Source organism: Bos javanicus, chromosome 11 (genome assembly GCF_032452875.1).
Source record: "Bos javanicus breed banteng chromosome 11, ARS-OSU_banteng_1.0, whole genome shotgun sequence".
Classification (NCBI taxonomy): Eukaryota; Metazoa; Chordata; class Mammalia; order Artiodactyla; family Bovidae; genus Bos; species Bos javanicus.
In genome coordinates this window covers 5,416,061-5,443,287 of record NC_083878.1, presented here as the reverse complement: position 1 = coordinate 5,443,287, position 27,227 = coordinate 5,416,061, and the positions used below count along the sequence as shown (strand labels likewise).

Genomic DNA, 27,227 nt, shown 5'->3' with positions numbered 1-27,227 from the left:
CGTTCTGTGAAAATAATAAAATTGAGTGCTGGTGATATTGACTTAAAGACAGAGAGAGAGAGAAACCATAAATATGCAATGTAAGCAATGAAAAGGGGAATAACTACAGACCCTACAGCTACTAAAAAGACAACAAATAGGGAAACACCATGAATATGCCACTCAATTTGAAGTTTTTCATGATTTCCATGATATCTTTGTAGAAGCAAGCAACTTACCAAAATTGACAGAAAGTAGACTTAAAACTGTTAAAAATCAAATCCATAATTAAAATTTTTCCTTCAGAGAAATGTCTAAGCTCAGATGACTTACTAGTGAATGCCACTAAATTCTTAAAGAAGAAATCATTCCAAGATTACACCATCTTTCCCAGAGAATAAAAAGAAAAAGAGGTACATGTCCCCAGTTCGTTCCCAAGGGCATTCTTAGCAAAAGCTAACGAGCTCACTTCAAAACAGGAAAATTTTACTCACTTACTCATGACCATTGGTGCAGAAATTCCCCTCCCCCACAAAAAATAGCACATTGAATCTATAGCAAATAATGTATTACCACCGAGTTTTTACTCCACGAATACAAGGCTGGTTTGACTTTTGAAAATCAATGTAATTCACTACATTAACCATCAATAGAAAAAAAATGTCAGATAATACAACAGGCCAAAGAAAACATTTTATAAATTTCAGCTACAACTCATGATTTCAACAAACAACAAAAATTAATAGCTATAAGGTTAACAAAATAGGAATAAGTGGAAAATTCCCTAATCTGATAAAGGATCTACTAAAAAAACCCTAGTTTGAAATAAGGAATAAGACAAGGATACCCACCATTACTGTTTCTACTCAACATTGTAGTTAAAATTCTAGCTGGTAAGTTAAGAAAAGAAATAAAGGTGTAAGGATTGCAGTGGTTGGGAAAAAGCCATCCCTAAATCACATGATGATGTTGCTGAATTATCATGTACATAGGAAATAAAGCTACAGGTAAATTATTAGAATAAATAGGTTAGTTTAATCAAAGGAAAAAATCTAACACATGATATGCAAGATCTCTATGGACATGAATATGAAACATTACTGATCTAAATAAAGGGAAATCTAAATAATCGGAGTAATGTAGCATGTTCAGGTATCAGAAGACAGTATTATTGATGTATTAGTTCTCCAAACAGATCTATATATTCGAAGCATTTTCTGTAAAAATGATAAGAGGATTTTTGTGTGAGTGTGCATGTAATTTGAAAAGTTGATTCTGAAGCAATGATGAAAAACCAAGAACTAGGAATAGAAGAATGTCTTAAGGAAGAACAAGGTGAGGGTAGCTGCCTCTAGGAGCCATCAAAGTTTATTATAAAGCTGTAGTTATTCAAAGTGTGCAACTGGCCCAAAGAGAGACAAATAGGTCTGGAAATGACAGGGTTACCACAGAAAAAGGCCTGAACCAGGGCCGGAAGAGATGCCTCTGGGCCACTTGTGTGATGGCTTCCCTTGATTCAGAGGCTCTTCAAACTCTCCCTGGTGATTCTAATCTGCAACTGGGTTTAAAAATCATCTCCCCCAACACACACACACACTCACCTCTTTTTTCCTAAGCTTGGATGAGCATTGCAGGTTTTTATTTAAAACTTGCTGGGTACATCATATCATAAAAAATTCTGAAATCCCATTTACATTTTCTGTCTTTGCCCCAAACTCTACTCCCTTAAGCTGCATTCCTTCCACCTCTAGCCAAGCTCTTCATTTCTTCCTGTACTCCTATTATTACTATTTTCTTTTGGAGAACAATTTCCTCCTTCCCTCAGTTTCCCTAAGAGCTCTATCGTCCCTTGCCTAGCCAACAGAAGCCTTTGTGAGGACTCACTTATAAATTGAAAGTACTTTTTCTGGCTGCACTGTGCAGCATGCAGGATCCGACCAGGGATTAAACCCATGCCCTCTGCAGTGGTAACTGAGAGTTTTAACCCCTGGACCGCTAGAGACGTCCTGAGACTACTTTTAATTTAAGATCTCCCCATCACATGTTGCTGTGCATGGCTCGGATTATCTTCCTTTGAATGTTTTCAGTACTGTGGTGCAGACTGTCCTCCCCATGTGCTGCTCAACCAGCCTTGTGATGCAGCTTCCCAACACTCACCCCATTAGTGACAAGGTGCCCTTTAGCACCACTATTTCAGCAACCCTGGCTTTGTGGGCCGTGACCTCGGCAGTGACACAAGGCCCCACACTTAGAAGGGTCCTGCACTTGGGTTAATACTCTCCTCTCATCATCTTGAAATTCTTCATCATTTATGAACAAGAGGCTCCACATTTTCAGTTTGCTCTGGGCCCTGCAGATGATGTGGTCAACCCTGTGCCGCAGGAAGGGCTTGCTCGATTTTATAGCAAAAAAAAAAAAAGCCTCCGAGCTGAGTGCTCTGTGCAATACTTTCTCTGGTTTCTCAGAAACCATTTCCTCTTTTCGATTCTCAGTTATCCCCCTGGGTTAGCAGCTGGGTGTATGCGCGCTGCTTTACTGAATCTCTGATGTTCATTTCCTGCCCACTTACAGTGTTTTCACAACAGCCGAAGAGGCGCTTCACCACCTGGCCCTAATCTCTTGCCCTGGCCTTGGCGCCTTTTTCTTCTGCTTTTGCTCCCACCCTGAACATGACATGCAGACTGCTCCAGCCCTCCTTCCCAAAGCAACACTTTGATGACACAGAACCTCCTCTGTCACCAGAATGTGACGTGCATCTTGCCTTTGTGCTCCATCCTGTGCTTTTCCTTCTGCCTGGAATGCTTTTCATCACTTCCAGCTACACTTTGACTCTCATTCCTTTAGACCCAACCCACATGTTAGCTTCTGCATTACGAGAGCCTCAGACAGGACTCATTACCCCCTTGGTCCTGCTCCGATAGCTTTGAAGGCATACCTGTGTCATAGCAGGTGATTCAGCGTGGCACACAGACCTCTTCCATCCTCTGCCACACACCTTATTCTGGATGAGTCAGTTCTTGACTTAGAATATGAGTCAGTCATTTTTTCTAGAAGATCTCCCTGAGTACTTGCACTTCCCTAGACATACCGCTAATCATCTTATAATATAATCGTTCCTTTTTTTTTTTTAAGCTATTTGTTTATTTATTTGGTCTTCCCAGGTGGCACTAGTGGTAAAGAATCCACCTGTCAATGCAGGAGATGCAAGAGACATGGGTTTGATCCTTGGGTTGGGAAGATCCCTGGAGAAGGAAATGGCAACCCACTCGAATACTCTTGCCTGAGAAAAATCCCATGGACAGATGAGCCTGGTGGGCTACAGTCCATGGGACCACAAAGAGTCAGACATGACTGAGCAGAAGGACATTTATTTATTTGGTTGCAGTAGGTCTTAGTTGTGGCAATGAAGGATTTTTAGTTGCAGTATGTGGGATCTAGTTCCCTGACCAGGGATCGAACCTGGACCCCCTGCATTGGGAGTACGGAGTTCTAGCCAGTAGACCACCAGGGAAGTCTCTCTCCTTATTTCTTAATCCACTGCTTGGCGTGTACTAGATGCTTAATAATGTTTGTTTGGTTAAAAAAATATATACATATATATCTGAAATGGTTTATGTGCTCATTGAGAGTATTGTCTTGGGTCCTGAGCCCAAGACCTGGGCTTGGTTAAGTAACCCCATCCTTGACTTGAGGTCACATGCTTCAGAGAAGGATAACAGAGATGACAGTGTGGGGATCTGGGCTGCCACTCACTTGGGCCCAAAAGGATGAATTTCCCTTTATGCTGTAATAAACTTCATATTGTTGTCTAGAGAGTGACAGAAAGTAATGTTAAATTCATAAAAATGTAACTATCTGTGCCAAGTATATGGAATTACAATATGTGTCACAGGAGAGTTGGAACTCTGGAAAAACACTGGGAACTAGCTCTTGAAAGAGCTGCTGTCTTGACGGGAGGGTGGGTCTGGCCCTGAGGCCTCCTTCCTGGCCTCGCTCGCACCCTTCTCCCAGAGTCTTGGGCCCCCATGTTCTACTTCTCATTGTGAAGCTTCCTCCTTAAAAACCCGCAGGGATGTAGCTTTCTTTTGGAAAGTTTCCTGCCTCCCTCTCTTGTAGTGGCCGTTTTCTTGCTCGTGGCTCCGCCTGCCTTTTGAAGCTCCCTTCTTCCAAGAAACCAACAACCAGGTGAAGGAAGATGGAGTTTCTTTCACCCCCGTCTACTTCCTCCTTCTTACAGACTGGCTCCCCTTCATTGTAAGGGATTCCCAGCCCAACAAGGAGCTCTCTCTGCCAAAGGTGCCAAGGAAAACTACTTGAGTTTGCAAGTAATTCCAGGTATTGAGGACCGAGAGAGGTTCAGTGGAGCTGAGCTGTAACTGAGTGCTTACTGTAAGCTGGTGAGATGCTAGGAAGTTGCAGGGAGATCAATTTGGGATTCATAAATATAAAGAAGAATGTTGTTCAGGCAGAGCTAAGCTCCATTAAAAACGGAATAGGAAGTCTTTTGAGAGTGCACTGCCCATCATTAGAAACCTTGAGTGGGCTGAACACACCAGGGCTAACAGAGAGGGAGTTCCTGCCTGGGGGTGGAGGTTAGCGAGAGAGCCTCCATGGCTCCTCCCGACTTCCAAGCTTCTACAATTTCATTATAGCGTTCTAACCTTGTAATACAGTTTATATTTCAAAATCCTGTTCTTAATTAGTTGTTTTTCTGAACTCCTTCTGAAGTAAATCAGCTTCATACAGTGGTAATTAGTTTATTGGTAGAAACAATGGCAGAGCCTAAAACATGCATATTTTTTGTATATGTGGCGAGGACACAGGAAAGGCTGACTCTTATTGTTCCTACACTATTTTCCAGAAATGAGATCTTCCAGTATCCCTATGAGGGATGTAACAGTCACTTAACCAGGTTAATAAATAACATGGAAATAAAGAAACAATTATTAATATGGAATACTAAAAAAATGCTGGAGCTGGATTAATCAGTCTTCAGACAATTGAGGCTGCGTGGGTTTCTTGTTAATTGATCTTCTTACAACTGGAGTGAACCCAGAAGGCAAGAATGCATTTAAGAGAGAAAATATAGGCTTTGCCTTTGGGGCAAGTGTGTGTGCGCACACTCAGTTGTGTCCGACTCTTTGCGACCCCATGGACTGTAGCTCACCAGGCCCCTCTGTCCATGGGACTTTCTTGGTGAGAATAATGGAGTGGGTTGCCATTTCCTTCTTCAGGGGATCTTCCCGACCCAGGGACCAAACCCCAGTCTCCTGTGTGTCTCCTGTATTGGCAGGTGGATTCTTTACCACTGAGCCACCTGGGAAGCCCTTGGGGCACATGGTCTGGGACATCTCATAGACCTTGCCATAAGGGGCCCTGTGAAGAGCACACTGGAGGGAACATGACTTCTTTATGAGCTAGGTGTAACAGTCAAAACATGATTATAGTGGCTCAGCCAAATAGTCTTGTTTTGTCCCCAAAAGTCTTGAGCTAGGTGGTGGTTCAAAGATGGCACAATTATGTGAAGAAACCAACAAGGGCATTGCCTCCTTTTAACTTCAGATCTGCCAACTTTAGTTTGTGAGTTTTGCCTGCAGGGTGCAAGGCAGCTCCTCTATCTCAGGCCTTCAGTTGCATTCTGGAAGAACGAAGAAAGAAGTGACCTAGAGGATAAAAGTCTGCCTACTCCAGGAAAGTGAAACTTGCCAAGAAATTCCAGCCTTATTGTAAAGTAATTAGCCTCCAATTAAAATAAATAAATTTATATTAAAAAAAAAGAAATTCCAGCCGACTTAGGCTTATGTCTCATTGGCTTGAGCTGTGTTCCATGCCCAGTTCTTGCTGTGATAGAGACTAGAAAATATAATTATTTCATTATTGGATGGGCTCATCACTTCCCCAAACTTAGGTTTTCTTAGTAAAAAAGGGGGCAGATAGATATCGGGTAGGCAACTAGCAGTGACCGACATCACGTGTTTGTCCCAAGCTCCCAGTGAGGTACCCCGCTCTCTCTGTTTCTTCTATTTCCAGATGAGAGCACTTCTGCTATGAACTTTGAGGTTTGGAGATGCTGTTACCTGATAGTCTTTGTGAGGATCTTATATTGCTGTCCTTGGCCCATCAATGTTTAACTATCAAAACATATATTTGAAATTTCTCTGTCTTTAGGACATGAGCCAGAACTGGCCCACTTGTGACCTCAGTGTCCTCTGAGGCTCTGTGGGCATCATTAGCTCTACACCTGAATGCTCTCTGGTGCCACAGAGAAGAGTCTGACATGCAGTCATGTCATGACTTCCTTACCACGTTTCCCCTCAGACCTAAGCTGCATCTCCTCCTCCTGGACGCTACTCTTGCTGTCTGTCAACACCTAACTAAACAGCAGGTGCTCCTATTGGGAACAGGCCAACACCTTGAGATTTGTTTAAACCAAGGAGGAGGTCCTCCATTTAAACAGGAAAAGATTTATGGCTCCCCTGCTGTCCTCCAGAGATTCCTGTCTGGCAGTGCTCAGGAGGACAGCTGAAGATAGAACTCCAACATTTTAGAGCTGTCAGAGACAAAAATGTCCAACCCAGCCTTGATCACTAGATCCAATCTGTTGTTCTTTGGTTTGTAACACATAGCTGTTCTTTTTTACTCATCTGTAAAACAAAAACAATGGTAACATACCTCATGTGGTTTTAGGAGGAATACACAGAATTGATAGAATCCAGTGTATCATAATATAGAAATGTTGGCCATACTCCCAGGTAGCACTAGTGGTAAAGGACCCACCCACCAATGCAGGAGATGCAAGAGATGCAGGTTCAATCCCTGGGTCAGAAAGATCCCCTGGAGGAGAGCATCACAACCCACTCCAGTGTTCTTGCTTGGGGAATCCCATGGACAGAGAAGCCTGGTGGGCTACAGTCTGCTGCTGCTGCTACTAAGTCGCTTCAGGCGTGTCTGACTCTGTGCGACCCCATGGACTGCAGTCTACCAGGCTGCTCCATCCATGGGATTCTCCAGGCAAGAACACTGGAGTGGGTTGCCATTTCCTTCTCCAATGCATGAAAGTGGAAAGTAAAAGTGAAGTCGCGCAGTCGTGTCCGACTCTTAGTGACCCCATGGACTGCAGCCCACCAGGCTCCTCCGTCCATGGGATTTTCCAGGCAACAGTACTGGAGTGGGGTGCCATTGTTGCAAAGAGTTGCATGCACACATTCTCAAAGGTTTAGAGTCCTTGATGTGCACGATGGTCAGTGCACATCTCAAAGAAGCAGAACAAAGAGCCAGTGGGAATATTAAATTTTAAGTCAGGACGGTTGGCTCTTATTAACAGTACCAAGGGATCTTCTTGTATCACAAATAATGGGATTATCCCCCAAGTAGGTCAGCATGGTGTGAAATACATGATCTATGATAGGAATGACTTTTCTGATCCACTTTTTGAATCGCCTATGCTTTTTCTGTCTGCATTTTCATTTTCAGTATACATGCTTTGTTTCTTTTAAAAAAAAAAAAATTGTGGTGAGCTTCAGACACAATAGTCTTTTGTAGCAGATGTATAAGGAGCAACTAATACCAAAAAGGATGAGATGGTTGGATGGCATCACTGACTCAATAGACATGAGTTTGAGCAAACTCCAGGTGAATGAAGGACAGGGAAGCCTGGAGTTCTGCAGTCCATGGAGTTGCAAAGAGTCGGATACAACTTTGCAACTGAATAACACCAAAGACATATATCCATAGAATTCTTATGCCAAATCAAATTTTTTTTTTAATAAAAGTAATCTTTAACTGGACACTACTTTAATTCTCTAAACAATGTTATAGTAGTTGTCCACATTTTGAAATTGTCTTGTTTGGTACTTGAATGGCATGAAAAATTTCCCTCTGCTTCCCTCCCTTCTCCCAAGGGTCATTTTCCCCACTCTTTTCTCTTCCCTGCCTGGCCTCTGACCTGCCCAGCTCTGCTGTTTCCACAGACTTCTGAATCTAATTAATGTCTTAGTAGATATATAAGTGAATTATGTAGGCAGGAGGATGTTGGAAACTTTGAGGAAGGTACCTTCCTCAGGGAAAACATGGTTTGTTAAAAAAAAATCCAGAAGGCTGCTCAGGGAGGGGGTAGAATGTCAGTTAAAGGTAAACTATCAGTAACATTGTTACACTCATTACATATCTGCTGCCTGATGAGCAGAGACAAGCTTAGGCGCATCTCTTTTGACATCTGGACAATAATCAGCCCTTATGGAATCCAGCTAAAGGGACAGATAGTCTGAATATGCCCCCATTGCAAACTGGCTTCAGCCACACAACTGGGGAACTGGCCTCCCCTCTCCTCCCGTCCCTTTTCTAGCCAGTTCTTAACCATTCCTGGGGAGTATGTCCTTAGATGATCTCAGAAATGACCCTGGCAGAAGGTTCTCAAACTCTCCAGAACGTGGGCAGGCAAGGGGGAGGGGCCAGAGGATACTGCCAGAGAGCCCAAGGCAGAGATGGTCCCTATGCCCCAGGTTTCCATGGAAACATAGGAGGAGTGATGACAGCCAGCACAGCCACACCATCTGCTCAGGACCTGGTGAATGATGAAAAAGATAGAAAAAGAAAGGCCCCTCAGATCCCAGGCTAGAGCCACTCTAAGATAGCAGAGAGGAAAGCCCTGGGGACTCTTGAGCTCCCAGGTGGATTAAAACTGGAGCTGTCCTGGGGGCTTGGCGTATTAGCATGTCATTTGCAAGCAGAAAGCCTAGAGGGCTGATCCTGCCATCCCTACAGACGAATACAAACATCCAAGAAGCCTCAGGAAGGAGACACAGACTGAGCGCTGGTGCCATCCGCCGTCTGGCTGAAGCAGGAGGGGGGCTGTGGTGAGCACAGTGCTGGCGGAGGTGGGGCAGGGCTCCCATCACCTTCCGGCAGGACCACCTGCACCGCTGACTTTTGGCCAGGCATATCCTTCCAGCGGAATGGTGGGATCGTAAAAGGAAAATTCCCACCTGGTCACAAAAGACCTCTGAGCTGCAGCCAGGTCTTCAGAAAAAGGCCTGAATTAATAAAGCCATGTAAGGGCTCTCTTCTCTCAATCCGTATCCAAAAGGTGATCTCAGTCGGACACCACAGACTTGTTTCTGGGTCTGTTTAGGAGGTTTCCAGTTCCAGGCTGGCAGAATGTGAGTGAGGCCCTAGCTAAGTGCCCTTGAATGCCTGCCCCACACTGAGTAGGATTCATTTCTGAATCCTTTTCCTTCAGAGATGTGGCCTAAACAAACAAACCTGACCTAGGATGCCAGCAGCCCCTCTCATGTAGCTGCCTCTCTGAAGCTGTTCACATTTGTTGAGCTTTCTGTAGTAGTGTCTCATTTATCTCCAGAGGAGAGAAGTCCCTCCAGCCTGACTGCCTTTACTATGCACAGAAACTATATCAGCTTCATAGGAAATACCAGTTTTATTTTTATTTTTAACTTAGGTTATCTCTTATTCCTTTACAAAAAAAAAAAAAAAATCCTCCCTTTTAGTTCTGGCATTTGAATCCCAGGGTGTCCAAGCACCACCCTCCCCCCTCTCTTCCCTCTGCCCCCCTGACACTTTTTGGTGCTTTTTATTAAGGATTTAACATTTTGACATAAGTGACATGTGTACCAAAACATACCACTGGCTGGAGGATAGTAAGAACAGCTTAATAAACCTGATAAATAATAATAAGATCACCCTATAAAAGCTCTCATTAACTGTTCTACATTTTTACCTGTGAATAATATAAATTTCTTTCCATGACAACTTAGCAAAGCTGGCATCTACTGATACAATATTATTTGAGTTTTTTCAGAAGGCCTTATTGTCCCACTGGAGACTATACACAAAAACTGGAAATAAAAGTGTTCATGTAACGTCCCCTATGTTAGAGGCCTGAGACTGAAAACATGAGCTAGTCCTGAAGAAAAAAATGCCCAGTACCCACGGTGAAATTGCTTTAGGCCCAAGTTTACCCATGTATTAGCACAAGACTCCATGTTTAAATTCAAATAGAAATCTATCTACCCATTCCTCCGTGGCTTTGGAGGGGGTGGCGAGGTCTTTTATGAGGGAACCACTCTGCCAGCTCTTTACCCCTAGGGCTTTCTCCTTTCCCTCTTCCAGGACCGTCTATTTATCCTCAGCCTCCATGGTGAGGGCAATTTTGTATCCTGAGCTCAGGCCCAGGATGGGAGTCCCAGTAAACATGGTTCTGTTTGTTCTTCAGTCTTCCTCCATTGTATAAACAGACGTGTGGGAAGGGAAGGGAAGTCAGATCCCTGAGAAGGGTGGGAGGTCTTTCTGGAGAAGCTTCCCGGCAGGCAGCCGGCAGCCCTTAGCCCAGGAACAGGACGCTCCTCTTGTTGGGGAGTGGAACTTGCAGTTGTTCCAGAGCGGGGCTGTTTTCTTGAGCTCTCCTCCACCCTCAACAACGGCCCCCGAGCCTCCAGCCGCCCCGCAGCCTTTGTTCCTGGGAACACTGTCTGGATGCTTCAGCCATCTCACTTTTGCCAGAGCAAACATTTGCAACAAGGCTTATGCTAAGGAGACGTTGAAAAGACAGATTCCCCCCTCCCTCCCAGTCTCTCCAAATACACCCTCGACTGGGTCCTGGGAAGAGTGCTTCACACCTATGTGTCCCCCATATTCGCATTCCCTTTGTTCCTCCTAGCCTTGTTACTACCTTCAACTAATGAGGGAGGTCTTTAGGGGCTGGGAGTTACCAGCTTGTAAAATAACAATTCTTTTCCCTCAACCCGCGTTGAGGGAAATTCCTTTCTGTCAGACTCTGCCTTCCTTTACTGTTTTACCTTCTGCACATTAGTTATGGATGCTAATAAAGGAAGGACTACATCAGAGCTGGGGGAAGGCAGCAGGGGGTTGAGCGTTTTTGTAATCCAACCCCAAACAGGAAAGAATTCTCCTTGGTCCTTTCTTCTCCTGCGTGTGCTCCAGACTTAGTTTGTTAATCCTCATTCAGAGGTCAGAGAGGTGAGGTGGGTATGATTCCTAGGCTTGCCTCCAGATGGAGGGATCCTGTGACTTAGTGCCACCCAAGGGTCTAGATTTCTGGCAGCCTCAGGCAGTGGTTCCTCTTGTCTAGAATGAACAAAAGGGGAGCGTGCCAGAAGGCTCCCTATGGCAGGGCCTTGGGGGGTTGGGTGCAAGGGATGGGTATTACCCTGCCCTGTACTGCTCTCTCCAGGAAGTCTTTGGGAGCTTGGCCAGGCTCCCAGCGCTGTGGCCAAGAGGACAGGAGAGTCAGGAGACAAAAGAGAGGTTCTGGGTTTTGGCCAGCTATAGAGAAACAAACAGGGCTAGGGCGCTGATGAGACGCCGGCTTCTCAGCCCTTACACAAAAGCAAGGGAGGGGGGAAGTGATCTTTAAACTCCAGGAAGTAGTAATAATAAGAAGAACTTGGTTTTTCAGGAGCTACAGTGACACTCTGTCATCCTTCTGTCAGACAGAAGACAGGGCTGGAAGTTTGCAGTCAACCCCCAGAGGCCTGTCCCCTTCCCTGAAAGAAATAGAAAGGAAATGGGTTTCCAGGGTCGGGCCAGCTGGAGCACTGGGGATGGGGGTACCTTCCTCAAACTGCAGGTCCCCTCAGAAGAGGTTTCATCCCCGATCCCCTTGATTTAACGTAACTTACTGGCTCGATATTTTAAGCGGTTTGTTTACGGCGCTACTGCAGGCTGCACCGCCAACTCGCTCCGCGCCTGGAGCCGCCAGGGCATCTCCCAGCACCCACTCAGGTCGGCAGCCGCCCCATCGCCCGGCCCACGGCGGGAGGCGCCTGGCCGGGTCAGGCGAAGACCGGACCCCCTCCAAGAAGTGTGTGCACCCGGGGGTTGAGGGGAGGCCGGGCGGGGCCGGGGCAGAAGATGCGGCAGACCCGGACTAGCTCTGCATCTCCGACCCTCCGCGCCGCCGCCCGCCCCTCGGCCGGGCTGGCCGGATCACGCCGGGCGCCCCCGGGAGGCCGGGGTCGAGGCGCGGAGCGGTACGCGGGGGTCGGGGCTGGCCGGGCGGCGCGGCCTGCTGGCTGTCGGGACCCGGGGGAGCCGCGCGGGGAGCGCAGGGGCGCGCGGGGCGGGCGCGGCGCGGGGCTCACGGCGCGCGCGCGTCTCGGCCTCGCCCGCGCACACGCGCCTCCCGGAGGAGAAAGGCGGGCGGGCGGGCGTGCTCGGAGCGGCGGCGGCTGCAGCGGGCCGGGCCGGGCCGGGCCGCCGCGAGGGCGGGAGGAGGGGCGGGCGCGGGGCGGGCGGGGTGGAGGGGAGGAGGAGGAGGAGGCGGCGGCGGCGGCGATCGCGCCGCTCTCTGCGGTGTGTGCCTGCGCGAGCCGGCGAGCGGGTGAGTGCGCTGGCCGCCGCCAGCCGCCCGGCCGGCCCCGAGGCGGGAGGGGGGCGCCGGGAGCCCCGAGCCGGGGGCGGGCGGCGGGCGGGCGGCGGCCCCTCCGGCGCGGCCGGGATGCACCTTGAGCGGCGCCTTTCGTTGCAGCGCGCGGGCGGCCCGATCCTCGGCGGCGGCGGCGACGGCGGCGACGGCGGCGGCGGCGCTGACACCTCCCACCATGGACAGCTTCGACTTAGCCCTGCTCCAGGAATGGGACCTCGAGTCGCTGTGGTGAGTCCCTGTGCCCGCCGCTTGGGCGGGCGCGAGCGGCGAGGGGAGACTGTGGCGGCCCGCGCGCCCTCACCTGGGTCGGGGGTTCGGGCGACCAGCCACCGTGGGGGCGGGGAGGGTCCGGGGCGCCCGCCGCGCCGGCCCCTTCCCGTCTCCCCCAGGGGGAGGCCTGGCCGCCCGCTTGTCTTCTCGGCCCCCTTTCCCGTCTCCTCCCCACGGTGCTGTCGGCCCCCATCCTGGGGGCCGGTGATCTGGGGAGCCAGGGGCAGAGCGCAGCCTTGATAATGCACCGATTTCTAGAATGTGTCACTAGTGCCGGGGATCCACCCCTCGGTTCCCCCACCCCGCCCCCGCACCTCTCACCTCCCTTCCCTCCATTTGCGCACCCCGTCGTTCACATCAGCGACCCCCTGGAGTTGAGGCTGCTGCCAAGTGCCCTTAGAGGATGCTCCAGCCTCCCGCCTGTCTGCGCCGGGTCCTGGCGGCCACATCCTTTCTATCTCTCCCACCCACTCCCACCCGAGACAGAAAGTGAACCCGAGGGCAGTGGGGCGAGTGCTTCTCCGTGCGGGAATTCCGGAGGCCCTGGCCTTGGGAGACTCATTTCCTCGAGGTTCGCAATCCCTTTGGGCTCTTTCTTCACACCTCGCCTGGCCACACTCCTCCTGTCCCAGCTCCAGCCCACTGGCGCCCCGTGTGTCCCTTTATTCCGCGCTGACGGCTCGCAGCTTGGGGAGCGGGCGGCCTGGCGGTAGCCCTCGGGGTTCTGTGGCTCCGGCTCCTCACATTGCGGAGCTGCTGTAGGTAAAGCGCCGCTGGAAACAGTTTAATTCTAGTTTCGGGTGTGTTAAAAATCCCATTGGCTGCTTCCACATCCCTCTTATCCACCGCCTCCCCCCATCTCCTAAATGTTTCCAACCAGCCCTATTCAGGTGGTAAAATTACTGCCTGCATATTCCTGGAGGAACTTGTGTTATGTTTAATATTTACGGAATGAACATCTGTGGAACAAGCATATTAACTGCATTCTGTTCTGCCTCTGGAAATCGCTTATTGTAGAGCTGAGGTTTGGTTCCCCCCACCCCTCCCTTTTCTTCTTTAATTCAGTAAAGAGTTCACATGTGTCTAAAACTGCAAGTGGTGTGCACATGAATATGCAGTGTGCAATTTTAAAGCTAAACTGCTATTTGATTTATAGATCATATAGATGATTTGTGGATATGTGTATGTTTCCCTTGCTTCATGCTTCCAGTGACTGCTCTGTCTAAAACCAGGTGTAACAAACTAAACTGGACACAAAGCTAGTCCATTAGCAAACAGTTTCTTATAAAAGATGTGAGGATCAGCAAGTGCAGCTTGCTCTGCATAATGCTGGCACCTATAAAATACACAAGGATGGGCCCTAATGTAATAAAAGTTTTATATATTACACTGGAAACTTCAAAGAGTCAGTGTAAAAAGAATATGAAACATGTTATTACTCTATAAAAGTCGCTAATTACTGTGTTGTTGCTTCTGGGGTTTATTTCAGTCTTTCATTTATAGATACTTATTACTTTACAGGTTTACACTTTGAAATGTTGGTTTCTGGCACAAATTCAGTAGGTTTGGAGATAGAAATTGTGCTTGACTTTTGTTTTTAAAAGGCAGTTTTTCAGTCAAAGGAAAGAACTTTTTGTTTTGGTGAGTTTTTATGCTTCTTGTCTGCTTGCTGACTCAAAACTGAAGCCCCCTTACAACTCTTACAAGGGATATTTTGAAATTATCAGTCATAATCTGTGACTTTTCCAGCACATGCCTAAGCTCTTTTTTCCTGTGCATCTTTAGTTTCTGGCTGAGTTACCTGGAGCACAGTTCCACAAAAAATGTCTGTTGAATTGACTTGAAATTTATATTAGCTACAGTACTTTTATTATTTAAAAAAATTAAAAAATAAGCGTTTTTTTTTTTTTTAAGTTGCTGTACATGCAGTCAGAGTTTATTCAATTCATCAGTTTCTCTTTGGCTTATGAAACTGTGCAGGCTTTCTTGATTAAAACATAGTAGAACACTTTGGCTTGATTGAGGGAGCATTTCTAGTTTGCAGAGGCAGAAGTTACATCTTCTAAGAGCTTATATATTTCTGATCAGTTAAAGCGAAACCAAACTCCTTAAGTATACATTTCTAACATGGAATGGACGCTATTTTCTAACTCAGTTTTCTGGTTCACTTTTACGTTTTTCTGTTTTTAAGTTTATGGTTTACTTTTACGCTTATAGGGGACCCCAAATAACTAACATTTGAGTACTTTCTGTGGGTCAAAACATTTTCATATCCATTGTTTCCTTACTTGAATCTCATAACAGTCCCAGAAGTGGTAAGTGGTAGCAGTCCCATTCTACAGATAAGGAAGTAGAGGCCTTGAACTGTAGAATGACTTTACTGAGACCATAAAACAAATGACAGCCGAATTTTTAAACTAACATTTAACAGACACTTAGCCAGACACGCTGTAAGTACAATGCACATACTTAGCATCTTTAAACTCTATTCTAAGTACATTACATGGCTTAGCTCATTTAATTTTCACGACAACCTTAGGGAACAACCAAGTACTGTTGTTTTTTTTTTTTCCCCAAGTACTGTTTTTATTCCCAGTTTACAGATTGGCAAATTGAGGGTTGGGAAGATTAGCTGACCTGCCCAAGGTCACACATGTAGAAGTGGAGGAGCCATGTTTGAACCAAGCATTAATTTCAAAGCTCAACTTTTCTGATTTTAAATCCAGTGTATTTTCTAAAGTATTACAGATGTATTCCCATTTTATGAGGGCAGGTCTGGAATTTATTACAAAACAAAATCTTGATGAAGATTCTGGTATAATATTAAAGAAAGAGAAGATCAGAGCCCTTAATTATATTAATTTAAAATTAAAGATTTGAAAACAAAATACCATGATTTAGGAAATTACATCTGCTGCCCTATTTGAATTAGCTTATAAAATGTATATAAATTTAAAATAGAGACCACTAAAAATTTCTTTCTTTAATCCCTTTTAGGAAAACACTATTATTTGGGGGCGGGGCGGGAGCGGAGAAGGTACTAAGGCAAAAGAGAATGGGATTTTAACAGTGTTTTCACTGCTGGACATCATTTTCCAATAAAACAAATTTGAGATTATTAGTTGTGACTGTGCTTTGAACCTGAGCTAGCTTAGTCTAGTGGTCACTGAAAGCATCCCCAAATGACTGTAGAGACAATATGAACTAAAGAGCTCAGTACTGTTGAATTTAATCTCCTCTGCTTCCTTGCACACCCTTTCCCCTCCTCCCCTCCCCTCCAGAAACCCCCATTCTTTTTTTTCAAGGTGGGGGGAGGGTGGAAATTTTGAACCTGAATCATCCAGACAGCAGTTTCAGTTTTTCTTTTCAGCCATACCTTAAAGTTGAGAAGGGCTGCCCTTATTCCCACTTCTACTTCCCATTTCTGGTTTGAAGCAGGAGTGGAGAGTTTGGAGCAGGTGAAGGCATGCATCCTGTGCCCAGCTCCCTAGCTTCATTCTTAGAGCTGAGTCCCTGAAGAGCTGGGGATTCAGTAAGTTTACAGGGACAGATGCCTAGAGGAGCCGAGCCCCTTCTCAAACTCCATCTCTGTCCCCTTCGTCCCCTCTTCTTCCAATTCTCCACAAGCTTTTGATCAGCTGCTGGGCATATACGCCATTCCTCAGGGCCTTTAAAATAAAGACCATCCCTTTGAATGGCGTAACAGTTGCTTTCATTTATTCACTTAACACATTGTATTGATCACCTCTTAAAGACAAGAGCTCGTGCTGGTTACCAGAGGGAATGCGGAGAAGAGTAAAGCGTGAGTTGTGCGTGTTATTGTCTAGTGGAGATGAGACAAGTACACATGTATAAAAGGAAGGCTTCCACACTGGTGATCCCGAAGTGAAAGAAACCATATTTGGGACCAGGGTGGGTGGGTGGTGGAGGAGGGAAAGAGGAAAAATCGAGTTTTTTAAAAAAGGCTTCCGTGGAAAAGGTGGCCTTTGAACTAAGCCTTGAAAGATGAATGGGATTTTTACAGACGGTGGGGGTGGGGTATTGAGGGGACATAGCGGCATCTTGGGCAAAGAAAGAACTGGAACAAAGGCTTTCATGGTGTCTCTGAAAGATGCTTTTATGAGTCATGGTGGAATTACCTATACCAGATATTTCAAAGATTCAGAACTCTGTAATCATGAGGTGCTTTCAGTGACCGAGATAAGCTTTCCACAGTGAACTCAAGTCAAAATTGTATCTAATCTCCCTTAAATATAGACACATGTTACTTACTGGGGAGAAAGTCTGTTGGAATAAAATAGTAAATATTCAGCTTCCTCTCTCCTACTCCTCTGACCCATAGCTTCACATGGCCCAGAATCCATTTCTTTGGGTTCCAGTAGGCATTCTACTTTATATTCTTTGCAAGTGGAACCTTTGAAGTTGTAACAAATGGATCATATCATACTCATCAGCTTGTTCAGTGAGCATTCACAGAGCATCAGGCAGCCTCTAGGTTAGGTGTCAGAGAACAGTTGCTTTCAAAGGTTTTCTACCATGACTCACAGTAGCAAGTATGTTTAACGATTGCAACCCACCACATCATTTGTGTGCACACAGACTCATAACTGAAACTAGTGTCACAAATAACACTTGCCTGCATTATGGGAGATGTACTTTGGTATTTTATATTCTATTTTTTAAAAATTCCTTATCCATGGGTTGAAACCTGTACTTTAGGAGGGGAAAAAAAAAACAAAAACAAAAACCCTACTGTAGTAATTCAAAGGAAAGTGGATTTGTACGGAACTTGAAGGAGAATAAGCCATCCAGATCAGGATTTGCTATAGGAAGAAGCTGAGGCTGCCCTTTTGAGGGGGAGGCAGGTTTCCTTGGTGGCTCCACCGTCAAGAACTCGCCTGCCAAAGCAGAGACTTGAGTTCTATCCCTGGGTCAATAAGATCCCCTGGGTTGAGAAGGAAATGGCAGCCCTCTCCAGTATTCTTGCCTGGGAAATCCCAAGGACAGAGGAGCCTGGGGGCTACAATCCATGGGGTCACAAAAGAGTCGGACACAAAGAAGCGACTGAGCAACACCGAGGGTAGGGGAAGAGACCTTTAGGGCAGAGGCGCCTGTGAAAGGCATCCTGGAGAAGTGGACTTTCCGAAGGAGAAGGGGAAAGGGAGGAAAGTCCATGTGGAGGGAAGGTTGTGACTAGAAATAAGGAGGGAATAAAGCTTGGAGCTTGTTGGATGAAGTTATTAACTATTAATAACTCATCTGGGGATGGACTGCACCCCTGTAGGCGGACGGGGAGCCAAGCGGAGGAGCCACTAACCTCGTAGTCTCCATGTCGAAGGCTTCCTAGGAGCGCCAGCGGGCCTGTTTGGTTGTCTTAAAAATCAATCACCTTCTATCAGGCCTCCTTAGGCTCCCCCCATGAAGGGTCAGAAAGCGGCCCCTCATTCCTGATCTTGACCCTCAGCCCTTTCCTCTAGCTCCAACAAAGCAAACATTTTCAGGCCTATCCCCATTCCTTCTGTACAGTTGGAAGCAGTTTACCAGAAGGAGAGGCGAAACTGGTACCCAGCACCTCCACTGGGCGTGGCCTGAGCCCTGGGCGTGCTGGAACCCATTGGTCCAGAGCAGTCCTGTTGGCTGCGCTCCTTCTCATTGGCCGAAGGTGGAGGATGATTGTCTGCGGGGCCCATCATCGGCCCAGAGCACGCATGCACAGAGCGTGGAAAAGGGCCTCCCCAGGTGCAGGGATGAGAAAGTTTACAGCAGAGTGACTGCCAGGGCCAGGGCAGGAGGGCTGCGCCCTTGAAGGGGCTGGTGGCCAGTAAGAGGTGGGAATCAGAGCAGTGCTGAGCGCAGGGAGCTGAGGGGTGCATCCCTTTGTGGTTCCGTGAGTGGTGTATCTTGGAGGGTGGGGTGGTGGGGAGATGGCTTAATTCAGGGCGCTGAAGCTAAGGACCCAGGTTCTCAAACTGGGTGTCAGGATAATGGGGAGGATGCGCACTGGATGTGCAGACGAGCTTTAACCAAGGGTTTTAACCAAGTGCCTTTTGATGACGATGAAAATGAATTTTGTGTGTGAGGAAATGATTCCTTCCTGTGTTCCAGATTCTCTTCTGTGAAAATGTAGGAGGGTTACAAAATGCTAAAAGTCTATTTCGGGAGAATGTCCTTGTGAACCAGAATGGATCTAATCAATGGCACTTTAAATTTAGCAACTTGAACGAGGCCCTTTGGCATAATTTTGGTTAAAATAACAGTCAAATTAAGAAAAAAACCTCCCTAAAAATGAAATGCAGGAATTTGGTTTTTTTTGGGGGGGGGAGGGGTGGTAGGATAAAGCTTTGGTGGCAAAATCAGGGCCATAAAAGATGATTTTAATATCATTTAATGATAACATAATGTTTCCTTGTTTTGTTTTAGAGTGGAACCCATAAAACTTATTTTAGTGTTGCCTTTTCTCTTTTGTTTGGGAATTTAATTGAGGTTTCTGAATTCAGCTGGCTCCAGTCTTGCTTTCTGTTTGGCCCTGGGCAGCTCAAGATCTTTCTCATTTCCTATTCTCAGTCTTGTTTAATCACTTATAAAATGACAGCACTTATACCGGCCTACCTCATAAGGTTGTGATGTTAAGTAATGAAAGTGTCAATTGCTTTGTGAATGCCAAACGCAGTTCTTTTATACCCTTTACTTCCTTCAAAATGTCTCTTTATCATAAACAGGGAAGGATACAGAAAGGTCATGTTGGATCAGGTCATCCATCTGGTGCAGAGTTCTGTCCCTGGCAGTAGGACCCAGGGACCTTTTTGAGTAGAGGTCAGTAGATTTTCTTAGTTGTACATCATGGTTGAGCAGACAGATATGTCCTTACTTACAGTTGTACTAGTAACGTGTAGATATATTAACCATTACATAATCTTTGATGTTTAACTGAGAATGTATTGAATTACCACCCATTACATCAAATGACTTCATTTGGCTCTGTGGGTCTCATTAAATTATGTCAGGCTAATCATAATTTAGTTTCAGTAAAAACAAAATAACACAGTTATACCAGGATGAGAGGGTACCACACTATCCGAGGAGCTTAATGGGTTTTAGTCTATGGAAACAAAATACCTGGGGACGTGAAATACCTGGGGATGTGAAATACCTGGGGACATGATAGGGGCTCTGAGTGCTCCCAGGTATTTCACTGGGTTGTCCAAGGATGTCATTAAGGTCAGTGGGTGTGAGTGACAAGGCTGTCTCAGAGAGTATCGATGACCTGTCCCTAGGAGGCTGAGACCCCCTGCCAGGGACTTTGTAGAAAGAGTTTCCAGAGTAAGTGGACTGGCAGCAGGAAGTTATCTCTGAGTCCTTCCAGCGTCACAATTCTATGATCATTCCTATCACATGCAAGCAGGAATCAAAGAGCCATAGTCATTAATTGTGTTCACTTGTGTATTTTACCCTTTGCAATTTCTCTACTCACATGTGGAGAAGGGCGTGGAGGGTACTTAGGCTTCTTCACATTAATTTCTTCCCAGGAGGCTCGTTGTTAGCTGCAGTAAACAACAGTGACTGTAATTTGGTGACCACACGCACATAGCAACTCAGTGTAGAGCTATGTGCTTAACTTGAACTGAAACAATTTTATTTTTCCTTTTCTTATGGACAGGAAATTAGTTTCTGAAAATCCTCTGGAGGTTGTAATAGGAGTCTGTTAGTCTTAGGTAAATTTTTCTTGTCATACCTGCACTGTTTACCTGAGTTATGAAGTGACAGACCAAATTTTCTGTCAGGTTCATGGAAATGATAATTAGTAACCTGGCAGTTTAGATAGAAAAAGGCTTTATTCTAGCCAATCATCAGCAGTTCTGGGGAAATAATCTGTCTACTTTTGTTTTAGAATTTCAAGATATATTTATTTTTCTATAAAATGTATCTTGAGGAAGAAAAGACTTAGGTTAGAAAATAGTTTTGAAGTACAAAGGTCCATATACTTATCTATCACTCAGGCCAGCGCTGCTCAGGCTCCCTGCATCTAGATAACTTGTATCTTGATAAAGCATAGATTCTGATTTAGTAGGTGCAGGGCAGGGTTGTTACCGTTGTTCGGTCACTCAGTCGTGTCTTGATGCTTTGGGACCCCCTGGACTGCAGCACACCAGGTTTCCCTGGTAGGGTTATGAGTCTGCAATTTTAATCAGCTCCCAGATAGAACTGCTGGTCCTTAGACCAAACCTTGAGTAGCAAGAAGTAAAAGAATAAACATTCCTTTGAAAAGAAGCTCTTAACAAATTTTGCATCATCTTTTTGTTTTGAGAAGGCTCTGCATAATAGCGTTACGGTTCCACAGTGCTGGGAGGTTACATTTTGATGCAGCATTTATTTTATTTTCGTGAATCTTCCTAATACAATTTTGATGAGTGAGGGGGTGGTTAATTGTATCCTAGTGGGGATATAGTGGGAAATAAACATAAAACCTAAGTAAACAAAGTTTATAATAAATGGGCTAATCACTTTTTATAGCTTTACAGTTCTTGTCAGCCCTTCAGAGACAGAGGCCTTCTGCATTAAGAGCCAGCGCTTAGAGTGACTGGATTTAGAATTTTACAAATACTCTGTGTTTCTCAGGAATCTCACAAACGTTCCTGTAGGTGCCCAGGACTCAGACCAAATGGTCCCATTCTCTTTACGAAGAAGCTAGGGGTAGGGTGGTGCAGGGAGGTGGCCGTGATGGGGGAGGGGGTAACTATTTGCAGAATTACTGCACTACCCTGTGGCCATAGCTGCAAACTGCACCTCTCCCAGTGTCCTAAAAGAAATCACAGCTCAGCTCCAGGTGGAACCCATGGTGGGCTCAGAGCCTCTGGGGGGACCGTCCCTTGCTCAGCAGAGTGCCCGAGTCCATTAGGCAGTCAGACTTAGCTGCTGTTTAGCCATGTTTAATTTCCAGTCCTGTTTCATTAGAAAAATAAGTGCAGATGAGACTGATTATGTGAGTAAATACAGCACAGTTGACTTTGAGTGTACTGTGAGCTTGGCGGGAAATTTATTTACTTTATCTTCTTAATGAGGGTTTGTGTGCATGCACACACATACACACACACAGATTTTCGTTCTCTGAGATAGGCATGGAAGACTGTAGCTGATAGGAGCACGCCAGATTGGGCTTCAGCAATTGTGACTATTTCAGATTTGGAAGACAGAGCTGACTTTTCAGGAATGATAGTGACTAGTTTAAATTGTGCAGCCTGGAGACACGTGTGACCCCCTTCAGAGGAAGTGCTCACCTTTGCTTTTAGCCTGTTGTTTGGGGCAGCACTTTGCGTTTGTGCTTTTAGTGGCTGGAATATTGCCTTCTACCTCATAATCCAGTGTTATCCAATTGCATTTAACCATTTCCTGTAGTAGGCAACATTAGAGTCTGTGTAACTTCTTCAGATAGGGACTAAGTGAGAGGGAAACAGCTGCCCCAGGCGTGGAGACAGATCAGACCCAGCAGAAGGAAGCAGGGGTTTGGTTATTGCTTTGATTTATACTGTTATCATCAAATTAATGTATTTTCTCTCACTTTGGAGAAAACATTATTTAATGACTATCAATAATGATACAGATAACGGGGTAGCCAGGTGATTTGCACAGCTTCCCCAGTCAAGGAGGGGAGGCTCTGAGTTAGTGGTTTGCTGTGTTGGGCCCTAAGTGGAAACAGTGACAGATTTTATTTTCTTGGGCTCCAAAATCACTGTGAGTGGTGACTGCAGCCACAAAATTAGAAGATGCTTGCCCCTTGGAAGAAAAGCTATGACAAACCTAGGCAGCATGTTAAAAAGCAGAGACATTACTTTGGCGACAAAGGTCTGTATACTCAAAGCTACAGTTTTTCCAGTAGTCATGTACAGATATGAGAGTTGGATGATAATGAAGGCTGAGCAAGAAGAATTGATGCTTTCAAATTTTGGTGCTGGAGAAGACCCTTGAGAGTCCCTTGGACTGCAAGGAGATCAAAGCAGTCAATCCTAAGGAAATCAATCCTGAACACACATTGGAAGGGCTGATGCTGAAGCTCTAATACTTTGGCCACCTGATGTGAAGAGCTGACTCATTAGAAAAGACGCTGATGCTGGGAGAGATTGAAGGCAGGAGAAGGGGGCAAGAGAAGATGAGATGGTTGGGTGGCCTCACCGACTCAATGGTGATGAGCAATTCCAGGCGATAGTGAAGGACAGGAAAGCCTGGCATGCTGCAGTCCATGGGGTCGCAAAGAGTCCGAAATGTCTTACTGACTGAACGACAAACAACAACAGCAAGAAGGAACACCAAGCTGTTCCTTTGGAATAAAAAAAAGCAATTGATAGTGGTCAGCTAAATTCTGAACTTTGGCTATGTAATTCAGAATTGGGGCTTGACTGACGAGATAGGCTGGCCTGTCTCTGCAGTTCACTGAAATAGACGCTCAGGATCCAGAATGGGTTGGTCCATCCACTTTCTGAAACGTGCCACTTACCCCTCTTGTGGTCCACAGCAGCAGTGGAAATGAGGATTCCTTGGAGGGAGGATGTAACTTTAGAGACCCTCTGAGCCAAGTATGTAAGCTGTCTGTCATCCTGAGGGAGCAGGCTGTAGCATCAGCAGTGATGGGGAAACCATACCTCTTCAACAACCTCCGTATGTTAACAGTGCTCACTCTTTGGTGGAAAATTGAACAGGTAATAGTTGTATGGCTGTGTTGTATGGCTGGGTGTGGAAGTTCAGCATGAAGCCTTTGCCGGGCTCCCATTGTCTGGGCTCATGTTGGGATGAGGAGGGAGCATCCATGTTATTCCCAAGTGCCATGATCATCTGCTGGTCATAATATTGGCGCTCAGGACAGATGTTGCCTGCAGAGGCTGCTGAGTCCTTCTCAGAATCACCTCCATGTGCCAGAGTGGGCGGCTCGGCTGGACTCTCCCGTTTGTGTGTGTGTGTGTGTGTGTGTGTGTGTGTGTGTGTGTTTTCATCAAAGGTAGATCCTTCCCCAGAATATGGTAATGGCTTCTTCTGAGAACTAAATCTTTTAGGTGACTTTCCTTTAGAGTGTGTCTTTGTTTTTCAGTAAGTAGACTTTAATCTTTTAGTACGAGCAGAGTATCTGAGAAAAGTATCTTATGGGAAAGCAGTGAATTTTACATACCACTTTAGTCCCTGCCTCTCCCCTCCCACCCTGCAAGTTGAATGAAAACTTCAAGGCTGAGTTAACAAGTTCTGAATATGGAAATTAAATATTTATAGTAGAAAAAGAAAGTGTGGTAATTTCATTTCTACTATTTAGGTAGATAATTAGATACATAAGTTGATTTCTATTCTTTTCTTTACTGTTATCCCTCAGCAGGATAAAAGTAATGTTTTAACATCCTGAAATAGTATATACAATAATCTAACACAATATGTATGCCTAAGCTGCTCTTCATATCTCTTTCTCTAGATTTACAGGTTTCTGGATTGAGATTATTAAGCCAGACACATTTTTACCTTAAGCTTCAAATGGATTATTTCAAATAATCTCAGTAGGGTTTGTACCAGTTTTAATAGGGAACCCAGTGGAGTACATAAGAGAGTACCCTCTCCATTACGGAGTTTCGGGGAAGATTTCCTGGGGAAAGTGACACCCAGTTTGAGTTTTAAAGGATGGATTGGAGGTAGGCTAGGAGAAGAGGGTGCTGCAGGTGCAGTACATAAGTGAGGCCGAGAGGTGCAGGGCGCTGTGTTGTGATGGTCGCTGTGACCAGTGCAGGGGCTGTGGGTCTGAAGCGTTCCAGGTAGGCAGCAGCAGGAGGGGAGGTTGGGTGCGGAGGGCCCCACATGGCATTTCAATGAGCTTAGACATTGTCCAGTAGGCCGGGGACTGCTGTGTGAGCAGGGGAGCAAAACGGCCCCGCTTATATTTTATTATTATTTCTAGAAGGCATTTGGCATGGGTGAGTCTGGGGGCTGTGATGGGCCATGTCTGGAGGATCAGGTCAGGCAGGAAGGACAGAGGGAAGAGGAGGACTAGAGAAGTCTGTAGGGAATTACACTGGAAATTTTGCTGATTGACTTGTTGGGGGAATAAGGGAGACTGGGCCGGGGGTGGGGGTGGGCAAAGGTGCTTTGAGGATGTTTGGCTTGTGTGATGAGGTAGGAGTATAGGAAGAGGAGCAGGCTGAGTGGGGGCGGATGGAGTGTTTGGATCTTAAAATGTTCCATTTGAAATCCCTGTGGACCATCCAGGTAGAGTTGCCTGGAGCAAGTTTGCTGTGTGGTAGTGACCTTTTGAAAGAAGGCAAGGACAAAATAAATATTTGGGAGTTATTGTTACATAGGTGCTAGAGACAGTCATGTGGTTGGACAGGATCACCTAGGAAGAGGGAGGGGAGAATATGTTAGCTGAGGACCCAGAGGAGCAGTGGGTTGGAAGGCAGTCTGGGCAGGAGGTTGAAGAAATCGTCAGAGAGATGGAAGCCTGGAGAGAGTGGGGTTCATGGTTGCCTGCTTTGTTTTATGGAAGTATGGTTGATTTACAATGCTGTGTTAATTTCTGCTGTGCAGCAGAGTGATTCAGTTATACATATGTATATATTTGTGTTCATATTCTTTTCCATTATGGTCTGGCATACAATGTTGAATATAGTTCCCAGTGCTGTGCAACAGGACCTTGTGTTTTGAAACTGAAACTGTTAGTCGCTCAGTGGTGTCTGACTCTTTGCAGCCCTGGCCAGGCTCCCCTGTCCATGGGATTCTCCAGGCAGGAATACTGCGGTGGGTTGCTATTGCCTTCTCCAGGGGATCTTCCTGACCTGGGCATTGAACCCAGGTCTCCTGCATTGCAGGCAGATAGATTCTTTACCATCTGAGACACCTCGTGGTTTATCCCTCCTGTATATACTAGTTTGCATCTGTTCCCACAATCCATCCCTCGCTCTCCCTGCTTGCCCCAGTGGGCAGCTGCTTTAGATGAGTCACCTAATGTGAGGAGGCTGGGGTGGTTTTTTGATTCGGAAGAAATTGGATGAGGCTAACTTGCCAGGAAAAATCAGTGGACTTTTCTCACGGTGAACTGTTGAACACGGATTATTAAAAATGTTTTCAAACAGACAAGACTGGCAAAGTCAGGTGCCCTGGGACGTTGCTCTGACATTTAACAGCAGGATCTCCTTTGAAGGGCGCTCATCAGCCTATTTGGCCTTGGGGTTTCTTAGTTTTTCTTCATAAGGAAGTGTGGTGAGCCCTTTACATGTGCGGTGTCTCACTTAATCTTCCTAACCTGTGAGGCCAGTTCTGTTATTCCCAATTTGATAGAGAAGGAAACAGTACCTTGCCCAACGTGCCACAGCCAGTGCAGGCGGAGCTGGGGGTTTAGCCCAGGTGGTCTGGCTCCAAGGTCCTTCCTTGTGGCCATCATCCTATCAGAAGTTATCTCAGTATCTCTTAATGACAGGCTTATAGGGTATGGGTTCTGAGGTCCCTTCTGACGTTATTTGTAATTAGTATGTGTGTGCATATACACGTGTGTGTGTGGTCTCCAACAGGTACAATAAGGTATATATAGAGAAACATCTTGAGATTTACTTTCAGCTTTTTAATTCAGGATGAATAATATACTGTGTCCAATTATTGTATATTTCAAATAAATATAATTCTAATCAAACAGGCTTTCCTGTGCTAGGATTGTCTGAAATTCATTGTCATTTTAGGTATGGCTCTTTTTGTCAGCATTTCAAACACATAAAAACTTTGTATCCTCGTAAAACCACTAATTTGACAAGTTTTATGGACGAAGAAAATGGTCACAACTGTTCACCCCACCTGGTCCAATCTACCCCAACACCTAAATGTAATTTTATTAATAACAGTAATGATGCAGCAGACAAATTAGTCAAACTACCTTATGAAAGTAATTTGAAACTAAGTGATTCTTTTTCATGCAGAGTTTCTTGCAGTTTCTTCTTAGTTTCTACATAAAGACAGACTGTCTCTTCAAGCTCTGTTACTGCTTCTATAAAAAGTGTTACCTTGATGACATAGAAAGGGTAAATAGGCTTAATTTGTGTCACAAGATATTTGGGTGAAGTAAAGTTAATAGATTCTTGGCATAAGGAATTGTGACATGTTGAAACAGGTGACAAAAATAACTTTGAATGCCTCCTTTAAAAATCCTTGAATAAGACAGTTTAAATTTTAAGGAAAAAAATCTGCTTGGCTGATAAAATTCCAGAACACTGCCATTTGATAATGGGAAGGGCAGAGGTTTGGAGCCAGCCTGTGGTGGGTTCTGACTATGCCATTTACAAAGTGTACTACCTTGGACTAGTAACCTAACTTCTCTGTTTCCTAACCTCAGTTTCCTCATGTATAAAACAGGCAATAATGCCTATGCAACTGATTTGCTATGCAGATTAAATAAGATAATATAGCCCAGCACACAGTAGGTCCTCAAGAAGTGGTAACTTTATTATTCATTCTTTTTGCCCATCTCATGGTTGCTTAATTTTTTTTTTTCTTTTTACTTAATGTTTTGATTAGCAATTGTTTTCAATGATTGTATCCATTCTGTGGCTGAAAAGATACTTAGAAGCAT

General features: G+C 45.5%; 1 protein-coding gene across 6 annotated transcripts in view; it reads left to right on the top strand.

Annotated features, from left to right (window-relative positions):
* The window catches only part of AFF3 (ALF transcription elongation factor 3), a 635,458-nt gene that overhangs the window by 33,457 nt on the left and 574,774 nt on the right, over positions 1 to 27,227 (top strand). For all 6 annotated transcript variants that reach the window (XM_061431670.1, XM_061431669.1, XM_061431668.1 and 3 more), the window contains exon 2: positions 12,482 to 12,607. In XM_061431670.1, the coding sequence (XP_061287654.1) occupies positions 12,482 to 12,607 (126 nt within the window). The remainder of the gene's footprint in view (positions 1 to 12,481; positions 12,608 to 27,227) is intronic.